Here is a 24619-nt window from a genome sequence, read left to right as displayed (position 1 = left end):
CCCTGTGCTCCGACACAGACGTGGGCCAATTATGTGTGCAGGCACACGCACCCACAGGTACACACACCCACGTGCACGCTGGAGAGCAGGCACACGCACCCACACGCACCCACACGCACACGCCAGAGAGCCTCCTGCCTCCACGGCCTCCCACAGTGCTCAGCAGTGTGTGCTCCCCACTCAGGGCCTCATCAGCCAGAAGGAGCCCTGTGCAGGGCCTGGCTCCATCCAGGGCCACCCAAGGGAGCTCCAAGTCTGTGCTCCCACCACAAAGCTGAGCAAGAAGCCAACGAACGGGCCAGGGCGCTGGTGAAGATGGACACAAGCAATGCTTTTAGAGTTTTCAGACTTTATTTCACAGCGATCGACACAGAAACGTACTAGAGTTAGTAACACAGCGCCCAGCCCCTCTGCCGCCCGCTTCGTCGGGTCCTGCTCCTAGGAGGACTGGGCTGGGGCTGGGGATGGGGGTGGGGAAGGGACGGGACGTTGCAGTTTAAGGCATTTCTGGCTTCGGAGCCATCCCTGCCACCCCTGCACCTGCCCCTTGACCTTGGTCAGACACTGGCTGGCCCCTGGTCATTCTGAGACAAGGACGACTTTCACTGATGCTGTGGGGAGGGTTTGCAGTGAGGCAGCCCTCAGCCGCTCTCAGGCGAGACGGGAAAGATGAGACCCACCACTCCAGGGGTCAAATAAAATCAACACATGAAGAACACAGCCGGTGGCCAGGCCCAGATACCCAGGCAGGTAGCAGAGGTCAACCCCATCCCACAGTGCGCTCCTCTCGATAGCCCCTCGAAGGGCCTGGGGTGTGGCAGAGGGATACGGCCACGTCCAGGGTGGCTGGGCAGGGCCAGCTGAGGGTCAGGGCACCCAGACCGGCCCTGGTCTGGCCTCTGCTCCTCAGCAGCCCAGGGCTGGCGCAGGCAGCAGTAACATTGTTTCGAAGTCACAGTATTGGCACAGGAGGCCAAGGCAGGGCCCAGAGTACACACAGGAAGGAGCAGCTCAAATGGGGGCTAGGAAAGGCCCTGTGAGGTCGCCCGGAGGAAGGGCCCCATCAGACCTCAGCAGCACCTTCCTCTCTGGGACACAAGCCCCGCCAGACGGAGCGAGGGTGATTCAGGAGCCGGGGCTGCTTCCTGGCAGGGACACCGTGGGGCAGGCGCAGTGCGAGGCGGGGCTCAGCACCCTGAGGCAGGGGTGTGTGTCCTGAGGCTGCCGTCCACGCCGAGCCCTCCACGCTGCCACCTCGCCTGTCCATCCCTTGGCACCAGGTCTGTCTGCAGCACGGCTGCCTGGACGGAAGGGAGGCCGGGCCAGCAGTCCCTCCGGCCAACACTCAGGCAAGAAAATCATATCAAAAAGCGACAAGTTTACAAAAATAGAAAATAATTACAGCGGGCGCGGGGCTCTGGTGCCAGCTCATGGGGTGGGGCAGGGCTGCAGCTCTGGCTTGGTGACGGCGTCCTCCAGCAGGTGCAGCGGGCGCCGGCCCACCACCACGTCCCGCAAGCAGCCCACGAAGCCTGTGCCGTAGGCCTTGGGCAGTGCTGGGCCCATGGGCAGCTCCGGCAGGCCCCCTGCAGCACAGACAGTGGGAGTCAGTGATGCTGATGGGCACCCCAATGAGCAGGTGACCAGCAGGGGGGCCACGCCTGGGAACCCGCCTCCAGGCCCCACAGCACTGGGAACTGCAGGGGCTACAGCGGGATAAGAGAGAGCCCAGCCCGCCGGCTCACATGCAGCCCTGGGAGAGCCCAGCCCGCCGGCTCACATGCACCCTGACTCAAGGGCGGGCGCTGGGGGGTGGAGTCTGTCCCTCGGATATCATGAGACCTTTGGGCGTCCCTCTCCAGTCTCCCCCAAACACTCACCAAGCCACAGGGCTCCATCAGTGTCCAGCTGCGTGGCGCCCAGCGGGGAGGAGCCGGTCACGGGGGCCTCATTGCCCACCTGCAGGGAACCTTCCCTCTGCTCCCTGGGTGTGCAGGGAGGGGGAGACCATGAGGGCCCAGAGTTCCCCCTGCCTCCTCTAGACCATAAGCCCTGCATCCTTCCTATGCTCTGCAGGTGCCTCAGCCTGGGAAACCACCCAGGTGTCACCCCTGGGGGCAAGGATGAGGTGGCCTTGACCCCAAGGAGGGCACTGGGAGCCAAGGCCGGGGACATTCCTGCAGCTCAAGCTTTGCTGGAGGCGACGGCCAGGCTCGGACCGGAGCGACCCCCGGCAGGCTCTGGGCAGGGCCGGGATGCCTTTCAGACCTGGAAACTGATCACTGCTTCTCCTGAATCTTCTCGGCCCTTCCTCCTCCCACTGGCAGTGACCTTGGCTCAGGCAGCAAGGCGTGTCCTCCCTGACCCCGGCCACAAGTGACTGGACACAGTCCAGCTGGGCAAGTCTGGGCAGCCCTTGCCACTGTTCTCAGCATGCTGGGTTCCCTACTCACCTATGTGCCACGACCCGCAACCAGCGGTTGGTGTTGACGGGCACGGTGGAACGCAGCACCACGGGCTGGGAGCCTAGGTTGTAGCTCAGCTGCAGGTGCCCGTCCACAATGGCCAGCGCCACGTAGTCCGCCCGCTCCGTGGCCTTGCCACTCCAGAGCACCAGCCCCTGCGTGGCCTCAGTGCGCAGGCTCAGTTCAAAGTGGTTGCTCTGCAGTGCCTTCTCGCTGGAGGGCAGAGGGCAGGTCAGGGCCTCTAGGAAAGTGGCAACAGGACAGGGTGGGGGAGGCAGGAGGACAAGGGCTCCAGATGCAGAGGCCACAAGGGCTGTGACGGGACCCAGGGGTGGCTGGTGGGCAGACACCGACAGTGGGAGGGAGAAGAGGGATGGAGACGGGGGCAGCCTGGCAGAGAGAGATCAGAGAGAGGGGCGGGAGGACAGATGGGCCAGCCGGGGGTCTGCAGGCACTGCTGCCACGTGCTCACCTGTGAAGGGCCCCGGAATCCAGAGTTTCGGGGCTTAGAAGCAGGAAGAGAGGGAGGCGGGTGAGCAGGGGACAGGCGGGGCCAATGCAAACCCGTCTCAACACTGTGGGGTGCAAGGAGCAGGCACCCACAGAAGACATGCGTGACCTGGAGGATCATCGGCCCACCCACCAAAGAGCCCAGCAGGGACACATACACATGTGTGTGCAGACACCGTGCAGACACGAGACACGTGAGGGCGCAGACATGAGACGTGAGGGCAGGGCAGACACGAGATGTGAGGGCAGACACGAGACACGTGAGGGTGCAGACACGGGACATGTGAGGGTGCAGACACCCGCGTGCAGACGTGCACGTGAGGGTGCAGTCATGAGACACGTGAGGGCAGACACGAGACACGTGAGGGCGCAGACACCCACATGCAGACACCCACGTGCAGACAGCAGGGGAGCACGGTCAAGGCTGGGCGCAGAGATCAAGGAGGTAGGCATAGGGTGGTATGGAGTGGAGACCAGGGGCTCGGATGCCCCAGTACACACATGCATGTGTGCATGCATGCAAACCTATACACGGACACACACGCACCTGCATGTTCACACACATACACACATGTACATGAACACACACGGACACACCTGAATGCTCCCCACTTACACCTGTTCGCACACACACACATCTACATATCCGTCCATATATACACGCATATACACGGACCCATGCATACACTCGGACACACACCTGCATGTCTCCCTCATATACACACACACACGGACCCGTGCACACACACGGCTGGATATTCACACATACTTGCACATCCACCCCATATAGACATGCACATATAGACACACCTGCATGTTCACACACACGGACGTGCACACGGACATGAACATGCATGCATATGCGCACAGGTGTGTACAGCCTCAGTGGTGGGGGTTGGCTGTGGGGCGACCCTCGGCCTGTGCCCTGGGAGGGGCGGCTGCACTTCTGAGGCAGGAAACAGCCTCTTGCAGCCAAATAGCGCCAGACCCCCATCCTCCGCCACAAGGGATGGAAAGTTCCCCAGGGGCTCAGGACTGTGCTCCCCACCAGGAAGGATGGAGGAGTGGGAGAGGGAGCAGGTGGGGGCTGAGCTCTACTCACACGGGGATCTCATTGGCCAGTTCGCTTGGAAACAAAGAGACAGACAGTGAGAGGCGGGAGGACCGGGAGGCGAGAGGCGGGAGGGCTGGGAGGTGAGAGGCGGGAGGACAAAGGTGGCAGCACCGGGCCGTCCCCTCCTGGCCTCGGAGCGAGGGTGTGTGGGGGTCTGGTGTCCCGCCCCGAGGGCACAGACGAGACTGGCAGCCAGCAGAGGATGGCACGTTACCTCTCGGTCACAGCATTGAGGTACTCGACGAAGGTCCGCCCGTCAAAGGCCAGGGCACCCACGTCCCCCGCCGACTTCTCCACCAGCCCTGTGAGAGAGGCATGTGAGGGTGGGCCTCGTGGGCTCCGGGCCTGTCCAGCCTGTGCCCCCTGCCCTGTGCCAGGCTCACCCTTCTCGCAGCGTGGCCCTGAGAATCCCCCGGGACACAGGCACACATACGCAGCCTCCCTCGGGACGCAGGAGGCCCCATTGAGGCAGGGGTGGCCTGAGGCCCGGGTGCAGGGGTGATCTGCAAAGGATGTGACGTCCACCTGCCGCAGCACGTGCTCTGGGGTCAGCAACTGGCGGCCTCCCAGGGAGACCTGCAGGGGCAGGGTGAGAGCCTCATCCCGCCTGCCACCCCGCCCACCCTGGAGGCCCTGGTGGGACGCCCCGCCCCCACATACCAGCTGGATGGCGCCGTTGAAGCCAGAGGACACGGCAGCAGCACGGGCCAGCTTGCTGAAGTCGGGAGCCCCCCCTACGTAGAGCGGCTCCTTCAGGTTAAGGACGGTGTGCGGAACCTGCGGGGACAGCGGGTGAGGGGCTGTGCAGAGCCCACCACGGTGCAGACCCAGGGCCCAGGCACCTGCGCGCACCCGGCCCACCCGCCCACTGCCTATCTAGGGGCAGCGTTATCACACCGAAATGGCAGGGTCCTTGGTGGGGAAGGGGCTACCCTAGGGGTTGAGGCGCCAGAGACGGTGAGCGGATGAGAGGCCGACAGTACCTTGCGGGATTTCTGGCCTCCGAAGAGCGGGTGGGGTTGCAGAGCAAGAGCAGAGAGCAGGGAGGCAGAGGAGGCAGAGGACAGGGCAGGCGGCCAAGAGAACAGGACAGAGAAACAGCTCCGTGAGCACCGGCAGGGGCGGGGCTACCACCCGAGGAGGAAGAGCAGGCGGCAGCGGGAGCCCCCTCACGGCCCAGGGCACTCACCGGGGACTCCCCCAACACACGGGGACCGTCGCCCACACGCAAGGCACCCTTGCGGCCGTTTCGCTCCAGTGAGACCCTGGTCCAGGCTCCCAGGGTGACTGGCTCCTTGCTCCTGGTGAAGAGGGGGCAGCGTGAGTGGGCTCTGGCCGCCACCGGCCACGCGACCACCCAGGGCCCGAGCGACCTGTTGGTGCCCCGGCCCCCGGCCAGTGCCCCAGGCCTCCCCGAGCCACCCTTGCCGGCCCACCTGATGACCGCTGCCCCCTTGCCCAGGTCGTAGCGGAACTCCAGGCGGCGGTCCTGCAGTGCCAGCGACACAAAGTCCCCCTTGCCGTCCGTCTTCTGCCCGTTGTAGAGCAGGAGGCCGCTGGGGCCTCGTGCCAGGAACACGACCTCCAGCGCCATCTTCTCCCTGGGGTCATGGGGAGTCGGGGTGTCTCGCTGTCCCCTCCCCACAGGAGAGCCGGAGGTGGGGGCCAGCCCTTCCCCCCGCTCCTGCCCCACCAACCCCAGGTCCCGTGCAAAGGTGTGCAGGCCTCTCAGCTCCAGGTGGGAGAAGCCGTTGAAGTCAGCCAGGAAGGGCCCAGAGCCGTCCTGCCCCGAGGCTGTAGGGAGAGTCACCGAGGCCTCAGTCCTGACCCCCGGGGCCTCCTGCACCCCATGCCAGCTGTGTGCGGAACCTAACTCAAGACGCAAACTAGACTGAGCCGCATCCTGACTGCAATGCTACCTGGAACCTGTACCCCCCCAAACGTTCGACTCCACCCCTACCCCCGGCTCTGAGAGCCCCACGCCCCCGACCTGTCTGGCAGAGGGTGCCCCCACGCCCCAGGGGGCACTCGCACTGGGCACCACCCTCGGGCAGCACATGGCAGGGCGCCGCGCCATGGCAGGGGTTGGGCTGGCAGGGGCTCTTCTCGTCGGCACAGGTTGGTCCTGGATGGAGGAAGACAGGACCAAGGTCCCAGGAGGCGTCGGTTGGGTACCGCCCACAGGCCCCGGGGTCCCACTCCCACCCGCCCCAGCCCCACCCTCACCGACGCGGCTGGGCGGGCACTGGCAGTGGAACCTTCCAGCCTCCAGGGCCTGGCACGGGGCCCCACCACGGCAGGGGTTGGGCAGGCAGGGATGGTCCCCGCACTCGCCCACGCCGGAGCCTCGGGTGGCAGCCCCCGGCCCAATGCCAAGCTCCAGGCGCTGGTTGTTGACGTCCAGCAAACGGATGCACCCCCTCAGGCCGGCGCCCACGAAGGTCTGCTCCAGCACCCTGCCACCAGGAGGTACACTGGGTCAGGGCTCAGGGGCCACAGGCAAAGCCACCTCGCACACCGGGACCCCAAAGGGCCGGGGTCAGGGTCGGGGCCACACCACCCTCCACGGTACTCACACGGCAGCCTGGTCCTCGGGTACGCCGCCCACAAAGAGGTCTGTGTCCAGGTTGAGGCCGTCGGTGCCACTGGGGCTCTCGCCTAGAACAGGGATTTCACCATCCACCGAGAGGGTGCCCCGGCGCCAATGCCGCGACAGCTCCAGGCGGTGCCACTGGCCTGGCTCTACCCGCACAGCACTGGTCAGCACTGCGGGTCCCGAACCTGTGTCAAACCTGAGGGCGGGAGCAGGTGCTCAGGACCATCGCCCGGCCCCGGCCCCACCCCGCCCACCTGAGCTGCCCTGGCCCTGCCCCCACCCCGCCCACCTGAGCTGCACACGGCCATCTAGCAGCGCCAACGCCAGGAAGTCCTTGCCCCGGGCGTTGCCATTGTACAGCAGCAGCCCCTGAGGCTCCAGTGCCCGGAATTCCAGCGCCAGGCGCAGCGTGTGGTAGGCGCGGAGGGTGGGGAAGGCCAGGAAGGAGCGGCCCTCGAAGGCCGGCACAGGGGCGTCAAGCACTGCAAAGGGCGGCCGGGAGGGCTGGCTGGAAAAACTCTTGAGGATTCCCCACTTTTATCCCTGAAACCGCCCCCTGCTTTTTTTTTTTTTTTTGAGACGTAGTTTTGCTCTTTTTGCCCAGGCTGGAGTGCAGTGGTGCGATCCTGGCTCACCGCAACCTCCGCCTCCCGGGTTCAAGCGATTCTCCTGCCTCAGCCTCACGAGGTGGGATTACAGGCACCCACCACCACGCCCAGCTAATTTTGTATTTTTAGTAGAGACTGAGTTTCTCCATGTTGGTCAGGCTGGTCTTTGAACTCCCGACCTCAGGTGATCCACCCGTCTCAACCTCCCAAAGTGCTGGGATTACAGGCGTGAGCCACCGCGCCTGGCCGTAACCCCGCCTTAATCCAGGCTCCTGCCCCCAACTCAAAGCCTGATGGTGGCTTAGCCCCACCCCTAATCCTTGCCCTGACCCCGCTGCCTCCCCGCCCTCCCCTGCGGTGGACGTCCTTACCCTTCTCACAGATGGCGCCTCCCCTGCCTGCCGGGCAGCTGCAGGTGAAGCCCCCGCCCAAGGCCCAGTCCTGGCAGGTGCCCCCGTGGAAGCAGGGCTGTGAGTCACAGGGCTTTGGAGGCTGCTGGGGGGCCGGGGGCCGACGTCCGGGCACACGGCTGGGGGCAGTGGTGGGGGGCCGACGTGTGGTGGGGGCTGCCGTGGTCTTGGCAACGGGCTGGCTTGTGTGACTGGGGTGCAGGGCCTGAGGGGTCCCAGCAGAGGACGGCAGGTGCGACGCAGTGGTGGCTCTGGCCGTGGCTACGGCAGCAATGGCTCCTGATGTGGCCCCCGTGAAAAACGCAGGGAACCAGTCTGCCGGCACATGGAGCTGTTAGGGTTTCCCGAGGGCAGGGCCAGGAAGGGGTGAGGGGCAGGGGCAGAGGAGGGGGCAGGTAGGCTGTGGCTTGTGGCCTGGCGCTCACCAAAGTCCATAAATCGCACGTGCTCCTGCAGCGGCCGCCTCACCCCCAAGGACCGGCGCCTGGACACCTGGATCTGCCAGAGCAGGGCCCGGGCCACGTCAGGTGCCCTGAAGGCTGTGGCTGGGGAGGAGGGAGCTCTGAGCATGGCAGAGGCCAGGCATCCCCCACCCATTGCCTCCCAGGAAGGGTCCGGGGTGGGGGTCTCACTGGGGTCAAAGTGCACATCCACAATGGCACGGACGGATTTGCCGGGTCCCAGGTCCCGCAAGCGGACACTCCGAAAATCCTTCTTGACGTCTGAATTCCGGAAGAGGTCGTCCAGCTGTGGCAGGGGGTAGGCAAGGACTTGGGGGGCTGCCCAAGCCGGGCTGCCCTGGTGCTGCTCTGGGTATCTGGGGAGGAAGGCCAGTGGGTGTGTGGGGGCTGCACCCCCCATCTTACGGTGCTCTCAATGCTCCTGGCTGTCTCCCCGAACAGCTCTGACTTGGGGTCAGCCATCTCGGGCGTGTAGAACAGCTCCTGGCCCTCGACGCCCTCCAGCTCCAGGACGCCCTGGAACACCTTGGTGGCTGTGGGGGAGGTGCAGTGAGGCCCTGCCTGGCATCTGCCTGCCATCCAGGCTGGCCCGGGCACAGGCCCCAGCAGCAAGCCACGCGGGTGCACGGGAAGGTGGATGTTAGTCAGATGGTCATGAGGTTAGTGGGGACCCCAGGGTGGGGCTGGTGTCGGTTACCAGGAGGACTCCTCGGAGCAGTGTGCCACGCCGGCTTGCAACGAGAGAGACGGGTTAGGCGTGGGGTCCCCGGCACGCACGTGTTTGAGGGGGCTGAGTCCCAAGACCATAACCCCCGGCACTGACCTGCTGCCCAGGCGAGGGGGCAGCACCTCGGCCGAGCCCAGGCTGATCCTCACACTCCCCTCGCCCAGCCGCCCACTCACCAGGGCAGTTGGAGCCCTCTGCATCCAGCGAGGGCGTCTTCCCATCAGAGCAGCAGCCCAGCGCAGAGTTGTAGCAGGACGCCCTCTCCATGGGTGGCCCAGGGGTGGTCACGCTGCTGCCCTCGAAGGGCTCGAGCCCTGGGGAGACACACTCTGAGCCCAGGCTCTAGTGGAACCTCTCGGCGCCTGCCCACCCACCCCAAGTCCTTGATCCCTGCTCACCCCCAGAGCCACCCCCACTGGCCTCCTGGTCCCCGCTCAGTTCCTCATCGCCACTTCCATCAGTGCTGCCAGATTCACCAAAGGCAGACGCCACCAGGCTGGGTGCAGGGGAGGGTGCCGTTGGGGGCACGGTCAGCACGGGCCACACGGTGGTCCTAGGGATGCTGGCGGTGGTCCGAGGTAGTGATGAGGGCGGAGGGGTGGCCTGGCTGTGTGCGGTGCTGCTGGGGGCCAGGGGGAGGGCGCCGGGGGGCGCCGGCAGTGCCTGGCTCAGGAGGAGCCCTGGGGTGCTCAGAGTCACAGAGGCAGATGTCGGGTGAGTGCTGGGAGCAACAGCCTCTGCAAGGAGAGGGAGGTTGGCGGGGGGACCGGTTGGGACAGGGTCAGGTGGCTCAGGGCAGGTGGGGCTGGATTTAGGGCAGCGTCAGGCCTTCCTGGTCAGTTCTGGGGCAGTGGCCGTCAGGCCTCACCCTGGCACGGGCCCAGGCTCTGGATAGAGATTTGCAGGCCCTGGCGGCAGGCGATGGTCTTCAGCTGACACTCGTTGCCGTATGTGACTCCATCTGACCCACAGACCTGGGGCAGAGAACAAGCATGCTCACGGCGAGGCCTCCTCCCCACTCCCCGTCACATTCCACACTCCTCACCTTGGTAGCATTGGCCTCTGGACAGGTGAGCATCGGGCAGACACAGTGGGCTGAGCCAGACTCCTCCACGCACAGCGCACCAAACTCACAGCGCGTCTCCGCACAGGTTGCAGGCGCAGAAGCATCTGGGGCACAGGCATGGGAAACCTTTGTGGCTCAGGCGGCCCCACCCCACCCCATGAAGCCGCAGGGTAGCGCTGGCCCTCACTCACCAGCTTCACAGCCCGCGGGGCCCAGGACACGGCCGTCTGGACACTGCCCACACTTGGGTCCAGCCACCCCGGGCTTACACGAGCACAGCCCCGTCATCTGCTCACAGTCATCCCGCACAGCGCCTTGGGGATCACAGCTGCAGGCTTTGGGGGAAATCGGGGAGGAATCTGATGTCCGCACCTGGACAGGCTTCCCCACCTCCTCCAGAGCCTGGTCCCCAACCCTGGCTCTGCCCAGCCCCCAGCCAGGTGTGGTCAGGCCAAGGCCTGGGCAGGTGAGGAGAGGCACAGTGATGGGGGTGGACAGGTAGGCGGGCATAGCCAGTGGCCAGTCCTGGGTCCTGTCACTCACGTGTACAGCCACTCCGGCCATCGGTGACGATGCCTCGAAAGTTCCAGAAGCCAGGCTCACAGCGGTCACACCTGAGGCCTCCCACACCTGGGCGGCAGGAGCACTGGCCTGTGGCTGGGTCACAGGTGCCGCCGTAGGAGCCGTGGGGGTTGCACTGGCAGGCACCTGCAAGGCCAGGGCGGGACGAGGTCACATGGCTGCACAGCCGCACCCGGCCCGGGGTCAGGGCTGAGCTCTGCTACTCACTGGGGCAGCCAGCCAGGCCCACGCCCCGGGCTGCGGTGATATTGTCCTGGCAGCAGCCGTAGGGCGTCTGGGCACAGTGTGAGGGGGCCACAGGCGGCAGCGGGGCGAAGGTGGGGCCTGCAGGGAAGGGTATGGGACTCAGATTTCATGCAGTACTGGACACCCACCCTGGGCCCAGCCACTCTGCCTCCACCTACCCCCACCGTCACCACTCAGCCCTCCCGATCCCAGCTCCCAGAGGAGCCTGGGGCTGAGGACACAGGTGAGGGTCCCACATTGTATGCAAGGACATGTCTGTAATGCAGGTCCACAAACACACAACACACAGAGCATCCAAAGATCACGGACACGCAGCTGTGTGCACACACACACACAGCTGTGCACACGCAGATGAGCATCTTTGCAAATCGAGAAACAGACATCTGAAGATGTCAGCATGCGTTCTCACCCACACTCCTCCAAACCGTACAGTTAACGCCGCCTGCAGACACACATCTGTGTACATGCATGACACACACTGGGCACAACTTTTACCTAATTAATGTGATACATTGACTGGACTGACGTATGCATAGAAAGTGCCCACAGGGTGGAGCCCCGCATGGTTCATGCTGCCTCCCAGCACTGAGGCCTGGCCTGGTGCACGCCCACTGACCGAGGGACACATACGCCCACACACGCAGCTGCACAAATGTGCACATGCATCAACACTGGACGATGCTCACTTACAACACGATACACACGTCCACGAGGGCCCACGCAGCACACAGGCACGCCCACATGCCAGACGTGGAAACCCAGACGCCGCCGTGCCTGTGCCTAAGACCCCACGTGCAGCCGGCTCACCTCGGCAGGCTCCCTGGGCCGCTATGTAGAGCTCTTGCTGTGACTCGCACCTGGCCTTCTTCAGCTCACACTCAGTGCTGTAGGTGACCCCATCTGAGCCGCACACCTGGAGGGTGGTGTCAGTGTGAGCGGCCGCAGCCTCGTCCCCGCCGCCCGCCGAGAGCCAGGGGTACAGGGCTCACCGGGCTGCCCGGGACACTCTGGCAGCTGAAGTCACAGACACACGGCCCGTCCTCCGAGTCCTCGTCCCAGATGCCACCGCGCTGCCGGCACAGCTCCTGCTCACAGTCACCGTCCTCCCCGGAGCCAGAGCCTCCGGAGCCGCACTCGGCTGCGGGGAAGGGGAGCAGGGTCACCCAGGACCTTCTTGCCAAGGCCAGAGCCCAGCAGTTCTCGCCAGCGTCCCCCGGCCTACCCTGCTCGCACGGCCCTGCCCGGGCCTCCTCGATCTGTGTCTGCTGCTGGCAGGCGGCTTCCCGTAGCTCGCAGGCACTGCCATAGGTGACACCGTCGCTGCCACACACGGGGCCGGGCGGGGGGTGCTCACACCGGGGACATACACACTGCCCCGCCAAGCACACAGCCCCAAAGGCACACACGGCACCTCCACAGGTCTCTGCAGGAGACAGAGCCAGGCAGGGGTCGGCAGGCCCAGGCTGAGGGAGGCACAGGATCCTGGCCCGCCCGGCCCCACGGCCTCGCTCACCGCAGGGTCCAGCTGAGGCCACGTGCAGGCTGATCTGGCGTGTGCAGGCGTGCACCTGCAGCATGCACTCGCTGGGGTACGTGTGCCCGTCGGAACCACACACGGGCTGGGCCAGAGCCACGCATTCAGAGGGGCACACGCAGCGCCCGGTCTCGGCCTCACACAGAGCTCCAAAGAGGCACTGCCCGCAGCGGTCTGGGGAGGGGCTTCCATCACCATGGCGACCGGGAACCTCCCTCTCCCCGACCCCCACCAGACCCCTCACCCGCCACTGACCACAGGGTCCTTTGCGCGCCACCTGGATCTCCCGCCCGAGGGTACAGGCTGTGGCCTCCAGCTCGCACGCGCTGCCGTATGTGACACCGTCGCTGCCACACACAGGATCGTAGAGGCTCGAGCACACCTGCAGGCATTCACACGCTGCCTGCCCGTTCTTCACAGCACATGTCGCCCCGAATGCACACTGCACCCCGAGGCACGGGGACGGGGCCTGGTCTGGGGAGGACACAGGTGCTCAGTGGGCCCACAAGCCCCCCCTCAGCTGCAGGCAAAGCCCCCAGCCCCACGCAGCAGTCCCTCTCCCAGGGAGGGGATGGTGGAGGAAGAGAGAACACAGGAGAAGGGCCAGATGCACAGCAGACACGGCAGAAAAAGGGACAGACACGCGGCAGAGGCGAGCGGAACACACACCCAGGAGTCCCCGGTGGCTGTGGGCGGGGCTGCCCCCAAGCTTGGGGCTTCCTGACTGTCCACAGCAGGCTATGGGAGGGCCAGGCTTCCGCAGCCTGCCCAGGCCACTGACCCCTGACCACCAGCATCCCCAGGACACCCATGCATGTGGGGGGCTTTCTGTGGGTGGGAGGAGCCTGCACCCCAGAGTCACACCCAGGGCTGCACGGGGGAGAAGGTGTCTGTCCACTTGCTCTGAGGACCACAAGGCCAGGCAGCAGCAAGCCACCCCCCCTGCCGCACCGGGGGCAGACCTCGGGCTGCGGGCTCCTGGCGGGCAGGCACGGCACCTCATCCTGCCAGCAGGTCAGGCTGGAAGACACAAGAGGCGGAGCCGACAGGGAAGAAGAGACCAAAGAGAAGAGACAGACGCAGAGAGAAAGACCAGAAGATGGGCGAACTGACCAAGACGAACACAGGCAGGCAGAGCCACGGCAGCCAGGCCTGCCGGGACACGACGGCCACTGCCTCCCCCTGGCCCTTCAAGTCCTGACACTTCCTCCAAAAGGGCCGGTGGCTGCCCATGTCCCAAGAGTGAGGACCCTGGTGTTATGTCCAGCCTGCCCACCCCAACAGTCTGTGCTTACAGTGTGGAGACACGCGGACAGGCCAGAGGACTCCCAGGGAGGGCGTGGCTGAGGGCAGGGACCAGGGAGCCCGGACAAGGCCCCGCCTCTGCCTCACCAGCCCCCAGGTATCCAGGTACCCTCCACACACAGCCTCCACCCTCCCCAGAGCCTTCCCAGAGGGACCGGCCCACTCCCAGGACCCCAAGAGGAGCGTGATGGATGAAGATGGCACGTGATGTCCAGGCAGGGACTGACGCAGGAGTAGCCCACCCCGCCTGGCCTCCACCCCGGGGGCGCTCACCACACGGGCCCTGGTGCTTGCTGGGGATGGCACGCTGCTGCCGGCACTCGGCCTGCTGCCGCCAGCAATCACTGTCATATGTACGCCCGTCCTGGGCACACACGGGCCTGTAGGCCCCGTCACAGATGACGCGGTCACAGGAGCAGTGGGGACGGCCACGGCGGGACAGGCACACGGCATTGAACTGGCAGGGCTCCGGGCACTGGTCTAGGGTGCAGGGGTGAGGGGATCATGGGGAGGCCGGAGCACCCTCCATCCCTGCCCTGGGATGTGCAGGGAGCAGGCGGCCCTCCTAGAGGGGAGCCGCCCACCTCGACCCTGGCACAGGCCGGAGCCTGCCCTCCGGGGAGCCGTCAACCTCGACCCTGGCACAGGCCGGAGCCCGCCCCGGGGAAGCCGCTCACCTCGACCCTGGCACTGGCCAGAGCGCACTTTCTGTAGGAGGAGACCCCGGGCGGCCCCCGATCGGCCCATGACACAGTCGTTTTCGTAGGTGACTCCGTCGTCCCCACACACTGGCGCCTGCCGGGCAGGGCAGCTCTCGGGCCGTAGGAGCATCTCAGGGCGCCGCGTGCGCGGGTTCACACGGCAGCTGCGGCTCGGGTCAGGGAGGGCGCCCTGACAGGGGTCTGGGGGTCGAGGGCAGGAGTCAGGACGCTGTCGCCGCGCGCCCACAGAGGTCGAGCCGTGCGCCCGCCGCCGCGCTCACCACAAGGGCCGTCGAACTTCTTGAAGACATTCTCCTGGCGGGCGCAGGCGCGGCGCAGGAGCTGGCATTCACCGGGGTAGTCGGCGCCGTCGCTGCCGCACACGGTCCCCTCGGGGGCGCCACGGCACGTCGCGGGGCACAGGCACGAGGCCGTCAGCCCGTCGGCCGAGCGCGCACAGGTGCTGCCGAAGCTGCAGGTCACGTTGGAGCAGGGGTCCCGCGAGCCTGCGTGCGGGACTTGCCGGTCAGACGGGCCGTCCCCGCCCCGCCCCGCCCCGCCCCGCCCCGCCCCTCCCAGCCCCGCCCCACTGGCCCCTCCCAGCCCCGCTCCTTCTCGCCGGGCCCCGCCCCTGCCCCCGCCCCACTGGCCCCGAGGCCCCTCCCAGCCTCGCTCCATCTCATAGGCCCCGCCCCTCCCCTCCCCAGGCACCGGCCCCGCCCCGCTCACCGCACGGCCCGCGGCTGAGCAGGCGGATGCGGCGCTGCTGGCTGCACTGCGCCCGCTGCAGCTCGCATTCGTTGCTGTAGGTGGAGGCGTCCGACCCACACACCGGCGCCACCACGCTGGGGCACGGGCTCTTCTTGCAGACGCAGGACGCCCGGCCCGGCCCCTCTGCGTTGGGCTCACACACGGCGCCGAAGCCGCACAGCATTCCCCGGCACGCTGGGGCGGGTGGGGGAGAAAGCTCAGGGTGCCGAGGCGCCCGTAGCCACGTCCACAAGGCTGCGAGACCTTGCCGTGCTCTCAGCCCGCGCATTCACCCCCCCGCGCCACATCGGGAGTCCACCACGGACACGGACACGCGTGCGTGCGCTCACAGGACCGGCCCTGCCCCTCGCAGACCCCGCCCGCCGAGGATTCCCGCCAGCCCCGGGCCTCTCCAGGGATGACCATTCTCCCCCACCCCGCCCCTGCAGCCGCGGAGAGGGGCGTCTCCCGCAGGCAGCACCGGACCCTTTCTGCGACGGGCGCGGGCGAGCACCCACTTCCCACCCACCTCGTGGGCCCCCAGCGAAAAGCAGAGACGCCTCGAAACCAACTCAGGCACAAGCAGTCCAGGCCCCAGTTCTGCTCAGGAGCTCCTTCCACATCGGCACCGGAGCCCCTCACCGATTCACCCCATGGAGCAAGGAGAGCCCCTTCCCGCGCTGCTGCAGTGTCCAGCACACCTGAGCCCTGCCGCCTCCCGCCCGGGTCCACCCAGGTCCCGTGTCCGGCCCTCAGGGACCTGAGAGCCCCACGGGGACCGGGTGTGAGGCCAGGTCACAGCTCTGACCCACCTCTGGCGCCTCCCTGACCGCTCCCTGCGCCTAAGATGGGTGGGGAATCTTCTTGCCTCCCTCTCCCCAACTCTTCCCCAGCTTCCCTGGAGAAGTGCAAATTCCCGAGCTCCGCCTCTACTATCTCCTATTCTTCCTGGCCAGCCCCCCACCCGCGGCAGGCCTGTGCGCTTCTGCAGCCTCCCATCGCTCCCTGGGATCCCTGGGGCATCCACATGCCCCCACTTCCCTGGGCGTCCCCCTGGACCCCCACCTCACTCCTGCCTCCTCCATTCCCCTCACTCTCTGTCAAAGCGACCTTCCTTCTTGGAGAGGTGCAGGAACTGTTGCCCATTTTGGTTCTTACTGTTGCAGACCACAGCGCCTGACACACATCCCATCACCAGATCTCAACGTGGCCCAACAAAGCTGCCTTAGGCACGTTAAAACCCAGACCCCCTGCGGCAGCCCATCCTGAGCACCCCCACCCCTAGCATGGCCCACCCAGGATCAGGGAAGGGCCCATTAGGGGCTGCAGCTGTCTGGATTTAATAAATGTTTAATTGGGTCCAATTATCATTAATAAGTCGTGTCAGAGGGGTGGCTACCACCCATCACTTCCCAGGCTCGCGAAATGGGGCAGGAGGAAACCCCCCCATCTCCAAGGAGGGTGGGTGCACTGGGAGCTGGAGCCAGCTGTTGCTATGGCAACAGCCCACCCCAGGCTCTGGCGCTGTCTGTCTGGGTGTCCCTGCCCCCACCCCAGAAGGCTGAGTGAGGGCCGTCAGCCTGCCATCCCTGCAACCTACCCATGCTCCCCCCGCCAGATCCCTGTCCTCCTCCCCAAACCTTGGCTGTGCCCCCACCCCTCTTCTGTTCCTCTCCCACCTCAGGTCCTGCAGCCAGGCTGCTCAGCTCTGCATTACCCACTGTGGGAATGTGGGCAGGTTCTCACCTGCCTGGGCCTCAGTGTCCCCTTCTGTGAATAGAAGCAATAGGACCTACCTCCTAGGATTGTGGGTTAAATGGGCCAGTATATGCAAAGCTTAGAGGGTGCCCAGCACACAGCACTATGTGGCCCGTCTGCTACCATCATAAGTACAGTCATGAGGACTGTCATCACCACTGGCCTCCCCCGGTCCTGGCTCAAACCAAACTCAAACCACATGCACCCCTGGCTCCTTCAGTTCCCTTCTGGTTCCCCTTCTCTCTCCCCTCAGCACCTCCCTCTCCCTTTGGCCCTGCCTTGTCGAAGGCCCTGGGACTCCCAGTCCAAATCCAACGGGCACCTGCCGATGCCCAGCCAGCTGTTCTCCTGGGCTTCGGCTGGATCTATGGACCAATGGTTCCCCCCAGGTCCCAACCCCATGGCCAAGGACCCAGTCACCTCCCTGCACCAGGGCTCCTGAGCCTTTCTCCTCTTATGGTCACCTTGGCCCAGCCAGACCTCTCCCAAGGCCCTGACACCATGGCCAAGGGCACTGTTCCTGGATGGCCGGCATGCTCCTCATCCACCAAGACCTGCAGCTCCCTCCATAGTCCAGCCCGAGGTCCTGCTGCGACCCAAGACAGAGCCTTGGGGAAGAAGGTGATGATGGCAGCACACCAGGGTGAGCCAGGCTGGACTGCTTGCAGGGGCATGGAGAGCAGGCTCTGGGATGGGAGCCTAGAGATACCTTAGGGACAGGATCTGAGTGACCAGCTGCTGGACCAGTGTGGCAGGGCAGTGGAGAGACCTTGGGTACCTGGGGGGAACCTTGAAGCTAGGCTGAGCACTGGCCCCCCATCCCTGTCTGGTGTGCAGGGCCAGGTCCTGGCCGCTTCCCCTCTGCCTCCAGGGCCTCAGAGAGTCTGCTCCTCTTGGGATGTGGCCCCAGCTGTGGAGTGGGGGTGGATCTCCCTCACAGCATTTGATGATGTGACACTGCCGGCCAGCCCAGGGTTTAAAGGTCACAGTGCTGGTCCCTCCCTCCTATCCCCATCCAGGCTGGAAACACATCTGCCCCTCAAGAGTGAGCTCAGGAATCAGCGCCTCCGAGAAGCCCCACCCCCCCATTCTCGGCTCACACTGCGGGCTTAGGTGAGGGGCCGCTCCCACCACCGTGCTGAGTCCCCACAGGCCTAGGGGATCATAGAGGCTCCACACGAGATCACCTGAAGACAGGAGCACGTGGTGATGGCATACACGCATGTACCCGCCAGGCACAGTGCATCGCGGCAACCACGCCCCGAGATGTCAGGCCACTCTTGTCCCCAGCCAGCTGGCAGGAGGAAGGTGAGACATAGCTGAGGCCGCCTGACAAGGCCACACTGCTAGAAATGCCAGCGCTGGGCTCAGACACATCTGTGCTCCGGTCACCTGCCCACACGGCCCCTCATAGATGCAGGTGACACATCTACGCCCCTGAGAACCCTGTGTTCCCGATGGGTCATTTTTGGGGGTCCTGCCACACCTGTCCTAGCTCTGCCTCATGCAGGAGCCCCTCCCCACCCACTCTCCTGCAGCGTGACGGGACCTCCCACCATGTGCAATGCTGGAGGCGGCAGTGCTTTTTATAGGAGCGGGTATATTTAACTCCCTTCCTGGTCCTGGGTAGGCTGGGGGATGGAGAGGATGCCCCATCCCTGCTGTGAGCTCTGGCCGGTAACTGTGACCACAGTTAGGTGGCCTGTGGGTCACGATGGCCTTGGTGTGGAACTCTCCGTGACTGTGTGGCAGAGTGGGCTGTGGCTAGGTGAAGGGGGCAGTGTGTAAAGAAAAGGAGACACTCCCCAGCCTTCTGGGTGTCAGGAAAAGAGGCTGAGGACGCTGAGAGAACCTCCCACCTGAGCACATCTTTAAATCCAGTTGGCTCCACGCCTCTGGCTCACAGGTGGCGGAAACTCAGTTCTTGCCCTGGACCTGCCCGGCCCCAGCCACCAGCATAGACCTGCCTCCTCTCCAGGACTCAGCCCACTGGGAGGGTTCAGGCCCCTTCCTGCAAGACTCGGGTCCTTCTCTGAGTCCATACCCTCCTGCCCCCAGTCCTGGGGCTGCCAGGAGGGAGAGGGTCTTCCAGGACAAGCCAGCTGCTCACCTACCTGCTCTCCCAGCCCGTTGCAGGCCCCTGCAACCCTGTGTCCCCTCAAATGCCTCAGGTCACAAACCACCCATGGTGCTGTGCTGCCCTGACCCACAGGGCTCCTGAGTCTCAGGAAGGGGGACAGCAATCCCACCGGGACGAGGTCCCTCAGAGGCCTCAATCACCTTGGCCATGCAGACCGGTCTCCTCTCCCCACAGTCCAAGAGAAGCCTGGTGCTCTGAGGAGCCTTTGGGATCTCGTAGGAACAGCCTGGTGGGGTGGGGGGGTGGGTGTTGGAGGGCTATCAGGGGCTGGGGGCCAACAGACAGGTTGCAGGGCTGGAGCCCAGGGGTAGGATGGGTTCCCACAGCCACCATTCCCCATTCCCACTGCCCAGCTCCTTACCCCAGGCCCAGCGCTGCCCCAGCCCAGAGTCCCTGGGACCAGGAGTTGAGTAGCCAAGTGTGGGAGAACCACTGCCCACTTGTTGGTGTGCAGCTTCAGGAGCAAAGCACAGCTGACTACAGGTCACCCCAGCCTGGCAGGCGGCCGAGGAAGCAGAGTGCCTCCATCTCACACCCCTGAATCCAGCTCCGGTTCCCAGGTGCCTAAACTCCACACTCCCAGGGAAGATCCCGCCCTATCTTTCAGACTACTGAGCGTCCCAAGCTGCCCCCACCCCTGCCCCAACCTCTCAGCACAGGTGGGCATCACAGGGCCCCCTGCCAAGGCCTGGCCACCTCCTCCAGCCATCATCCCCCACTCCCAAGACCTGGAAAGTGGCCGAGACGATCTATCCACCCCAGGGCTCTGTCTTCAGATCACTTCAGGATTTCCCAGGTCGTCCTCCCCACCCCACGTCCTGGTCAGGAAAGCCTCACAGCACAGCCTTCGCACAGACAGCCCAGCACACGCAACTGAACGCAAGTGAGACCCAGTGATGGGGCAGGTGCTGAGAGAAAACCTGGGTGCTCCTTCCCCACCTGCTGGAAAGGACCCCAGGCTTGGCGAGGGAGCCACGGGTCCCCCTGTCCGTGTTCCCCTGCAATGCTGACCGCTTCCTCTCTTCCCCTCACACCACCCCAGTGACAGTGGCCCAAACACCAGGAGCACCCCCTGGGGGAAGACAGGCCCCACCTCACAAAGCAGGTCAACAAGGTCAGCCTGCCCCCTCCATCACTTGTGCCCCACCCCCATGACAGCCTGCAGAGTCCCAGGGACAGACCCTGGCCCTCCAGGCCCCTCCCCAGACAGCTGTCGCTGATCAGGCCAGGGCCCTCCCCCAGCCCAGCCTTCCCTCCAAGCTCCTGTCCACTTCCAGCCTCTGTCCAGCCCCACTCCTTGCTGAACAGGGAGAAAGGAAGACAATGGAGCGGAGCCCCCTGACCAGATTCTGGCCCCACCCTACAGGTCTGACATCACCTCACAACCTGTGGGTCCCAGGACTTGTTCCCAGTTTTGAGGCTGAGGGGGCTGAGGCCCAGAGAAGTGAGAGCCGAGCTCCAGTGCCGTCAGGCTGGGAACTCCAGACCCCGAGTTCCTACCGCGGCCCACCGCCGTGGACTCCCAGGACAGACCCATGTGCCCTTGTCCAGCCTCCTCCCCACTTCAGACACACTCAACACATCTGGGTGCACACCTCCCAGTGGCCCCTGACTCCCAAGAGTGCCACAGCCCATCCAGGTCCCTCAAACTCAGCCCCACTCACCATCAGCAGGCGTCGGAGGCACTGGAGTGAAGTGGGTCCCAGGTTTATCTGGAAGAAAACAAATCCCCAAGTTAGGCTCCTCTGAGCAGGCCCCTCCCTGTCCCATCCCTTTGCCCAGCCTGGAAAGGGGCGCCCCTGCCCACCCCCACTCCCCTCCCCAGCCCCAGGGATCCAGGCTGGGGAGGCAGGGATGCTAAAGGGTCCAGCCCAGACCCATGGGCTGGCTGAGGTCTGAGACAGAGGTCCCTGCTTTTCTCTGCCCCACCAGCCAAACACTCATGGCCTGACCCCTGTCAGATGGGGCCCCAGCCACAAGAGTGCAGGCAGGCCCAGCTTCCCTGGAAGAGTCCACCGCAGGCCCTGCCCCACCCCCAACTGCCGGCTCTCAGTGTAGCCAGCTGCCCCTCCCTCCCCAGCTCCCGCAGAAAGTGTTTCTGCAGCTTTGGGTGAGGGCCAGGCCCACTGAGAGCCCAAGGATGGCCTCCAGGGACCGAGGGAGTCCGCATAGTGACCCATCCCATCCCCGGGAAGCTGCCGGGAGCCCCACGGACCCGCCGCAGCCTCCAGCCTCTGCCTGCAGGGGCCTCGGGGTTGGGGCTTGGCCAGTGCGGCGCCCCGCCCGCGGCCACCTACAGTTGTTGAGGAACAGCAGCACCGCGAAGCCGAGTGTGGCGGTGGCCAGCAGGATCAGGCAGGCGTTGCAGGGCACCATGAAGCCTCGCACCAGCAGGGAGGCGCCAGGCGGCTGCCGGGTGTCCCGCGCCAGCGGCAGCGGAGGCATGGCCCGGGGCTCCGGCTCTGCGCCCCACTCTCAGATCGTAGGGGCTCCTCACGGGGTGCCCTTGGGCCTCTTCAGGGCTGCTCGCCCCATCCTGGGAGCCCTGGAGCGGCGGACAGCAGCTGTGCCCTCAGAGTTCACCAAGTCACAGCCCTGGGGGTGCCAGGTCCCGGCTCCAGTCCTCCAGGTTCATCGTGGGAGGACTGCAGAATTCTCCCGGAGAGGAAATCCCAAATGTGGGCTCCGAGGCAGGCGGAGGAGGGACTGGGAGCCCGCGGCCACCCCTGCTGCCCACAGCCTCCCCAGGCCGGCCGCCAGCGCTTGGTCTTCCCGGAGCCCCCGGAGCCACGCAGGCCAGAGAGGCGGTGCGTGCGGCAGGTGCGCGGGGTCTGCTGTCCCTGTCCCCGGCAGAGGCGGAAGCGGCGATGGGAGCGGGCAGGCAGGAGGGGCGGCCGCGTCGGGAGCGAGAAGAAAGCGCCGCCTGCGGAGGCCGCACCGGCTCCCGGGCTCCCGCCAGCTCCCCTCGTCCTTGCGGGGCTGGGGAGGTGAGTGAGGGGCGAGGGCGCCGCGGAGGGAGGGCGGGAGCAGAGACAAAGGAAGCCGCCTCCGGGGACCCCGGCGTCCTCGGGGAGTTCCAGAGGATCGGGCGGACGCGAACGGGAGAGCGCCGCACAAAAGGGAACGCCGGGCAGGCGGGGCTGGGGGTGCTCGGCTGGGGCTGGACCTGGGGTCGGGGGTGCTGGGGCTGGGGCTGGGGCTGGGCCGGGACTGGGGCTGGGGTGGCTGAGGCTGGGGCCAGGGGTTGGCCTGGGGGCGCTAAGGCTGAAGCTGGGGCCAGGGGTGGGGCTGGGGGTGGGACTGGGGGCGATGGGGCTGGGCCGGGGGTGGGACTGAGTGGAGGGTAGCGGTGGAGCTGGGCCGGGGGAGCAGGGGTCGCGCCGGGCAGGGTCGCGTGCTGGAGCGGAGGCGGGTGCGGCCGGGGCAGGTCGTGGGAGGAGGAAGCGCCTGGGGAGCAGGAGCTGGGCTGGGCAGGTCCGCGCCCCGCACCCGCTGGGGTGAATCGGAGTCGCCGCAGGGGGATCGGGGGGGCCGCGTGCGCCCGCGTGTGCGCGTCGTCGTGCGTATGCCCGCGAGTGTCTGCGCCCGCGGCCCCACCCTGGCAGGGCGTAGGGGGGGAAGGGCCCCAGGTGCGGCGCGAGCTGTAGGGTGGAGTGAGGTGAGCGGCCCAGAAATCGCCTCGCCCACTTTCCCCTGGGGATTGACAGTGGCTCCTCCAGTCACCGGCGCCCCCGACTCCCGCGCGGGGCGGGGTCATGCAAATGAGCCCCATGCAAATTGCGGCGGGGGACTCCCTGAGGGTCTGTGGGCCTGGAACGCCCCCCAGAGGCCGTTCCGGGAACGCCTGGGCCCTGACGTCACTGCGGCCCGGGGCGGGGAATGGGGGTCTGGGCCCATCTGGGACTCCTGATGCGTAGTCCGGCGTCCCCACACCCGCCCCGGAGGTCGCCCCTCTCCCTGGCTGCTGCCCAGCTGGGGGATCTGGGGGCAAGGGAGGGGTCCCTCCGGTCCGGTGTGTGCACCATCCCCTAGAGTCCATGTCAGGCCCTACCACCCTGGAGGCCAGAATCCCTCGGCAACCGCACCTCAGTCCCCCGCACACCCCTGGCCAGCCGCAGCCTTTGGAAGGGACCCCTGCGCACCCATTAACCTGCCCTCTCCTCTGTCCCTGCAATGACCTACCCCATCCCCCAAGTCCCAGCTCCAGAAAAGCAAGGACCCGGCGCCAGGGCGCTTCTGCTCCTCCAGTCCCCTCTAGCACCGCGGACCAAGCCATCTGCCACACTCGGTCTCACCCACTCTGCAGACAGCTGCCGGCAGCCACCAGTGCCACCGCATGGTCACACCCAGGCCTCACCTCAGTCCACCCCAGAGGACCCACTGCCCACACCTGCTGCCTTCCTAGAGTCCCCCAGCCGGGTCTGTGGGCCCCTCAACCCCATGGCCTCCATCTGGTCTCTCCCCGACGCCCCCTTCCCTCCAGGTGCTCTGTCTCACCCTCCTGGTCAGGCTCCTCCAAGGGCCCCAGCCAAATCCCACCAACCCACCTTAGCTGGGAAGGTCCTGTCTTGCCAGCTCCCTCTCCTGGGACTCCTTTCCACCCCACAGCCAGGGACCAGCACCATGCCCCATCACCCAGACAGGAGGCCTCCACATCTCTACGGCCCTGGAACCTGGTGTTCCAATGAAGCCTTGCAGGAAAATCCAAACTCAGCCAAGGGTTCTCACCCACCCCAAGCCACGTCCCATCCAGAGCAGCTGTCAAAGGAACCACTTGGAGACCCACCCCTGCTGGCCTCACTCTCCTCAGGGGAGCTCCCACCCCAACCACCCCACCCCGCTGGACCTTGGCACTGTCCACACCAGGCTGACAGTGTTCCGGCGGTGCTGACTGTGGGTGCCCCGGGCAGGGTCTGACTTTTAATCTCCCCAGCGCAGGGTGTGGCCCAGGGATGAGAAAACCCAGCACAGGACTTGCTGTGCAGAGGCAGGTGGTTCACACGCATTCCCCATTTCTCACCTCCCAGCTCTGAGTCCCAGGGGCAGTGCCAGGGTCACACCCAGGCCGTGCTACCAGGTCACGCGCCAGCCCGCCTGCTGCCACCACCTTCAGCCATGGGATCTCTTGGTGGGCTCTGCAGGAGGAGGACATGCAGGTACCAGAATGTGGGAGGGGTGGGGGAGCCCCAGGTACGGGCTGGCAGAGGGGGCTTCAAACACTGCCTGGGAAGTTTGTCCCCACACAGAGGGACCCTGGGATCTGCCAGTAAAGGGGGCCCAACAAGCTGAAAGTCACGTGGGGGGCCTGGCTGGCCCAGGCCAACCCTGGAATGAGGCTTAGGGCCCCTTGGGCTGGGCCAGGGGGAAGGGGAACCAGGCAGGCAGCCCGGCCCCACCCAGCCCCAGTCAGTGTCTGAGCCCCCAGCAGAGAGGCCCAGATGCCTTCAGAAAGACAAAGGGCCATTGAGGCCCCAGGCCCAGCCAGGGAGGGGAGCTCAGGCGACATGAGCTATTTTGGGATCTTCAGACAAAATCATTCAGCCCTGACAAGCCCACGCAGGCTCATGTGCAGGAAAGAGCACTAGCCCCCTGGTCGATGATCTCACACTCACAGCACCACGCACTGCACACACACACACACACACA

The 24619-nt window shown here is 65.8% G+C and overlaps 1 protein-coding gene across 8 annotated transcripts in view; it reads right to left on the bottom strand.

The window, feature by feature from the left end:
• Nucleotides 1-364: 364 nt before the first annotated feature.
• AGRN (agrin) overlaps nucleotides 365-24619 on the bottom strand; it is a 43655-nt gene continuing 19400 nt past the window's right edge. The window contains exons 1-38 of one of the 8 annotated variants that reach the window (XM_032758560.2): nucleotides 21271-22220; nucleotides 20638-20685; nucleotides 15055-15270; nucleotides 14607-14831; nucleotides 14302-14526; nucleotides 13898-14104; nucleotides 12575-12793; nucleotides 12299-12493; nucleotides 12008-12208; nucleotides 11775-11923; nucleotides 11593-11698; nucleotides 10747-10863; nucleotides 10501-10665; nucleotides 10149-10292; nucleotides 9937-10061; nucleotides 9760-9865; nucleotides 9290-9628; nucleotides 9068-9205; nucleotides 8570-8697; nucleotides 8336-8450; nucleotides 8129-8248; nucleotides 7665-8018; nucleotides 6975-7167; nucleotides 6666-6881; nucleotides 6316-6545; nucleotides 6080-6214; nucleotides 5787-5883; nucleotides 5526-5690; nucleotides 5279-5390; nucleotides 5073-5084; nucleotides 4750-4866; nucleotides 4473-4665; nucleotides 4304-4391; nucleotides 4078-4101; nucleotides 2938-2970; nucleotides 2454-2678; nucleotides 1881-1984; nucleotides 365-1586 (exon numbers count right to left, since the gene is read on the bottom strand). In XM_032758560.2, the coding sequence (XP_032614451.1) occupies nucleotides 1429-1586; nucleotides 1881-1984; nucleotides 2454-2678; nucleotides 2938-2970; nucleotides 4078-4101; nucleotides 4304-4391; nucleotides 4473-4665; nucleotides 4750-4866; nucleotides 5073-5084; nucleotides 5279-5390; nucleotides 5526-5690; nucleotides 5787-5883; nucleotides 6080-6214; nucleotides 6316-6545; nucleotides 6666-6881; nucleotides 6975-7167; nucleotides 7665-8018; nucleotides 8129-8248; nucleotides 8336-8450; nucleotides 8570-8697; nucleotides 9068-9205; nucleotides 9290-9628; nucleotides 9760-9865; nucleotides 9937-10061; nucleotides 10149-10292; nucleotides 10501-10665; nucleotides 10747-10863; nucleotides 11593-11698; nucleotides 11775-11923; nucleotides 12008-12208; nucleotides 12299-12493; nucleotides 12575-12793; nucleotides 13898-14104; nucleotides 14302-14526; nucleotides 14607-14831; nucleotides 15055-15270; nucleotides 20638-20685; nucleotides 21271-21418 (5892 nt within the window). In that variant the 5' untranslated portion in view covers nucleotides 21419-22220 and the 3' untranslated portion in view covers nucleotides 365-1428. Of the gene's footprint in view, nucleotides 1587-1880; nucleotides 1985-2453; nucleotides 2679-2937; nucleotides 2971-4077; nucleotides 4102-4303; nucleotides 4392-4472; nucleotides 4666-4749; nucleotides 4867-5072; nucleotides 5090-5278; nucleotides 5391-5525; nucleotides 5691-5786; nucleotides 5884-6079; nucleotides 6215-6315; nucleotides 6546-6665; nucleotides 6882-6974; nucleotides 7168-7664; nucleotides 8019-8128; nucleotides 8249-8335; nucleotides 8451-8569; nucleotides 8698-9067; nucleotides 9206-9289; nucleotides 9629-9759; nucleotides 9866-9936; nucleotides 10062-10148; nucleotides 10293-10500; nucleotides 10666-10746; nucleotides 10864-11592; nucleotides 11699-11774; nucleotides 11924-12007; nucleotides 12209-12298; nucleotides 12494-12574; nucleotides 12794-13897; nucleotides 14105-14301; nucleotides 14527-14606; nucleotides 14832-15054; nucleotides 15271-20637; nucleotides 20686-21270; nucleotides 22221-24619 lie in introns of those variants that run through there. The other 7 variants (XM_032758555.2, XM_032758557.2, XM_032758556.2 and 4 more) reach the window with 7 other exon arrangements.

This window comes from Hylobates moloch, unplaced genomic scaffold (assembly GCF_009828535.3).
Source record: "Hylobates moloch isolate HMO894 unplaced genomic scaffold, HMol_V3 SCAFFOLD_9, whole genome shotgun sequence".
In the NCBI taxonomy this organism is placed as follows: Eukaryota; Metazoa; Chordata; class Mammalia; order Primates; family Hylobatidae; genus Hylobates; species Hylobates moloch.
Note: the sequence above shows the minus strand (reverse complement) of the source record. Positions and strands in the feature narration are given on the sequence as shown.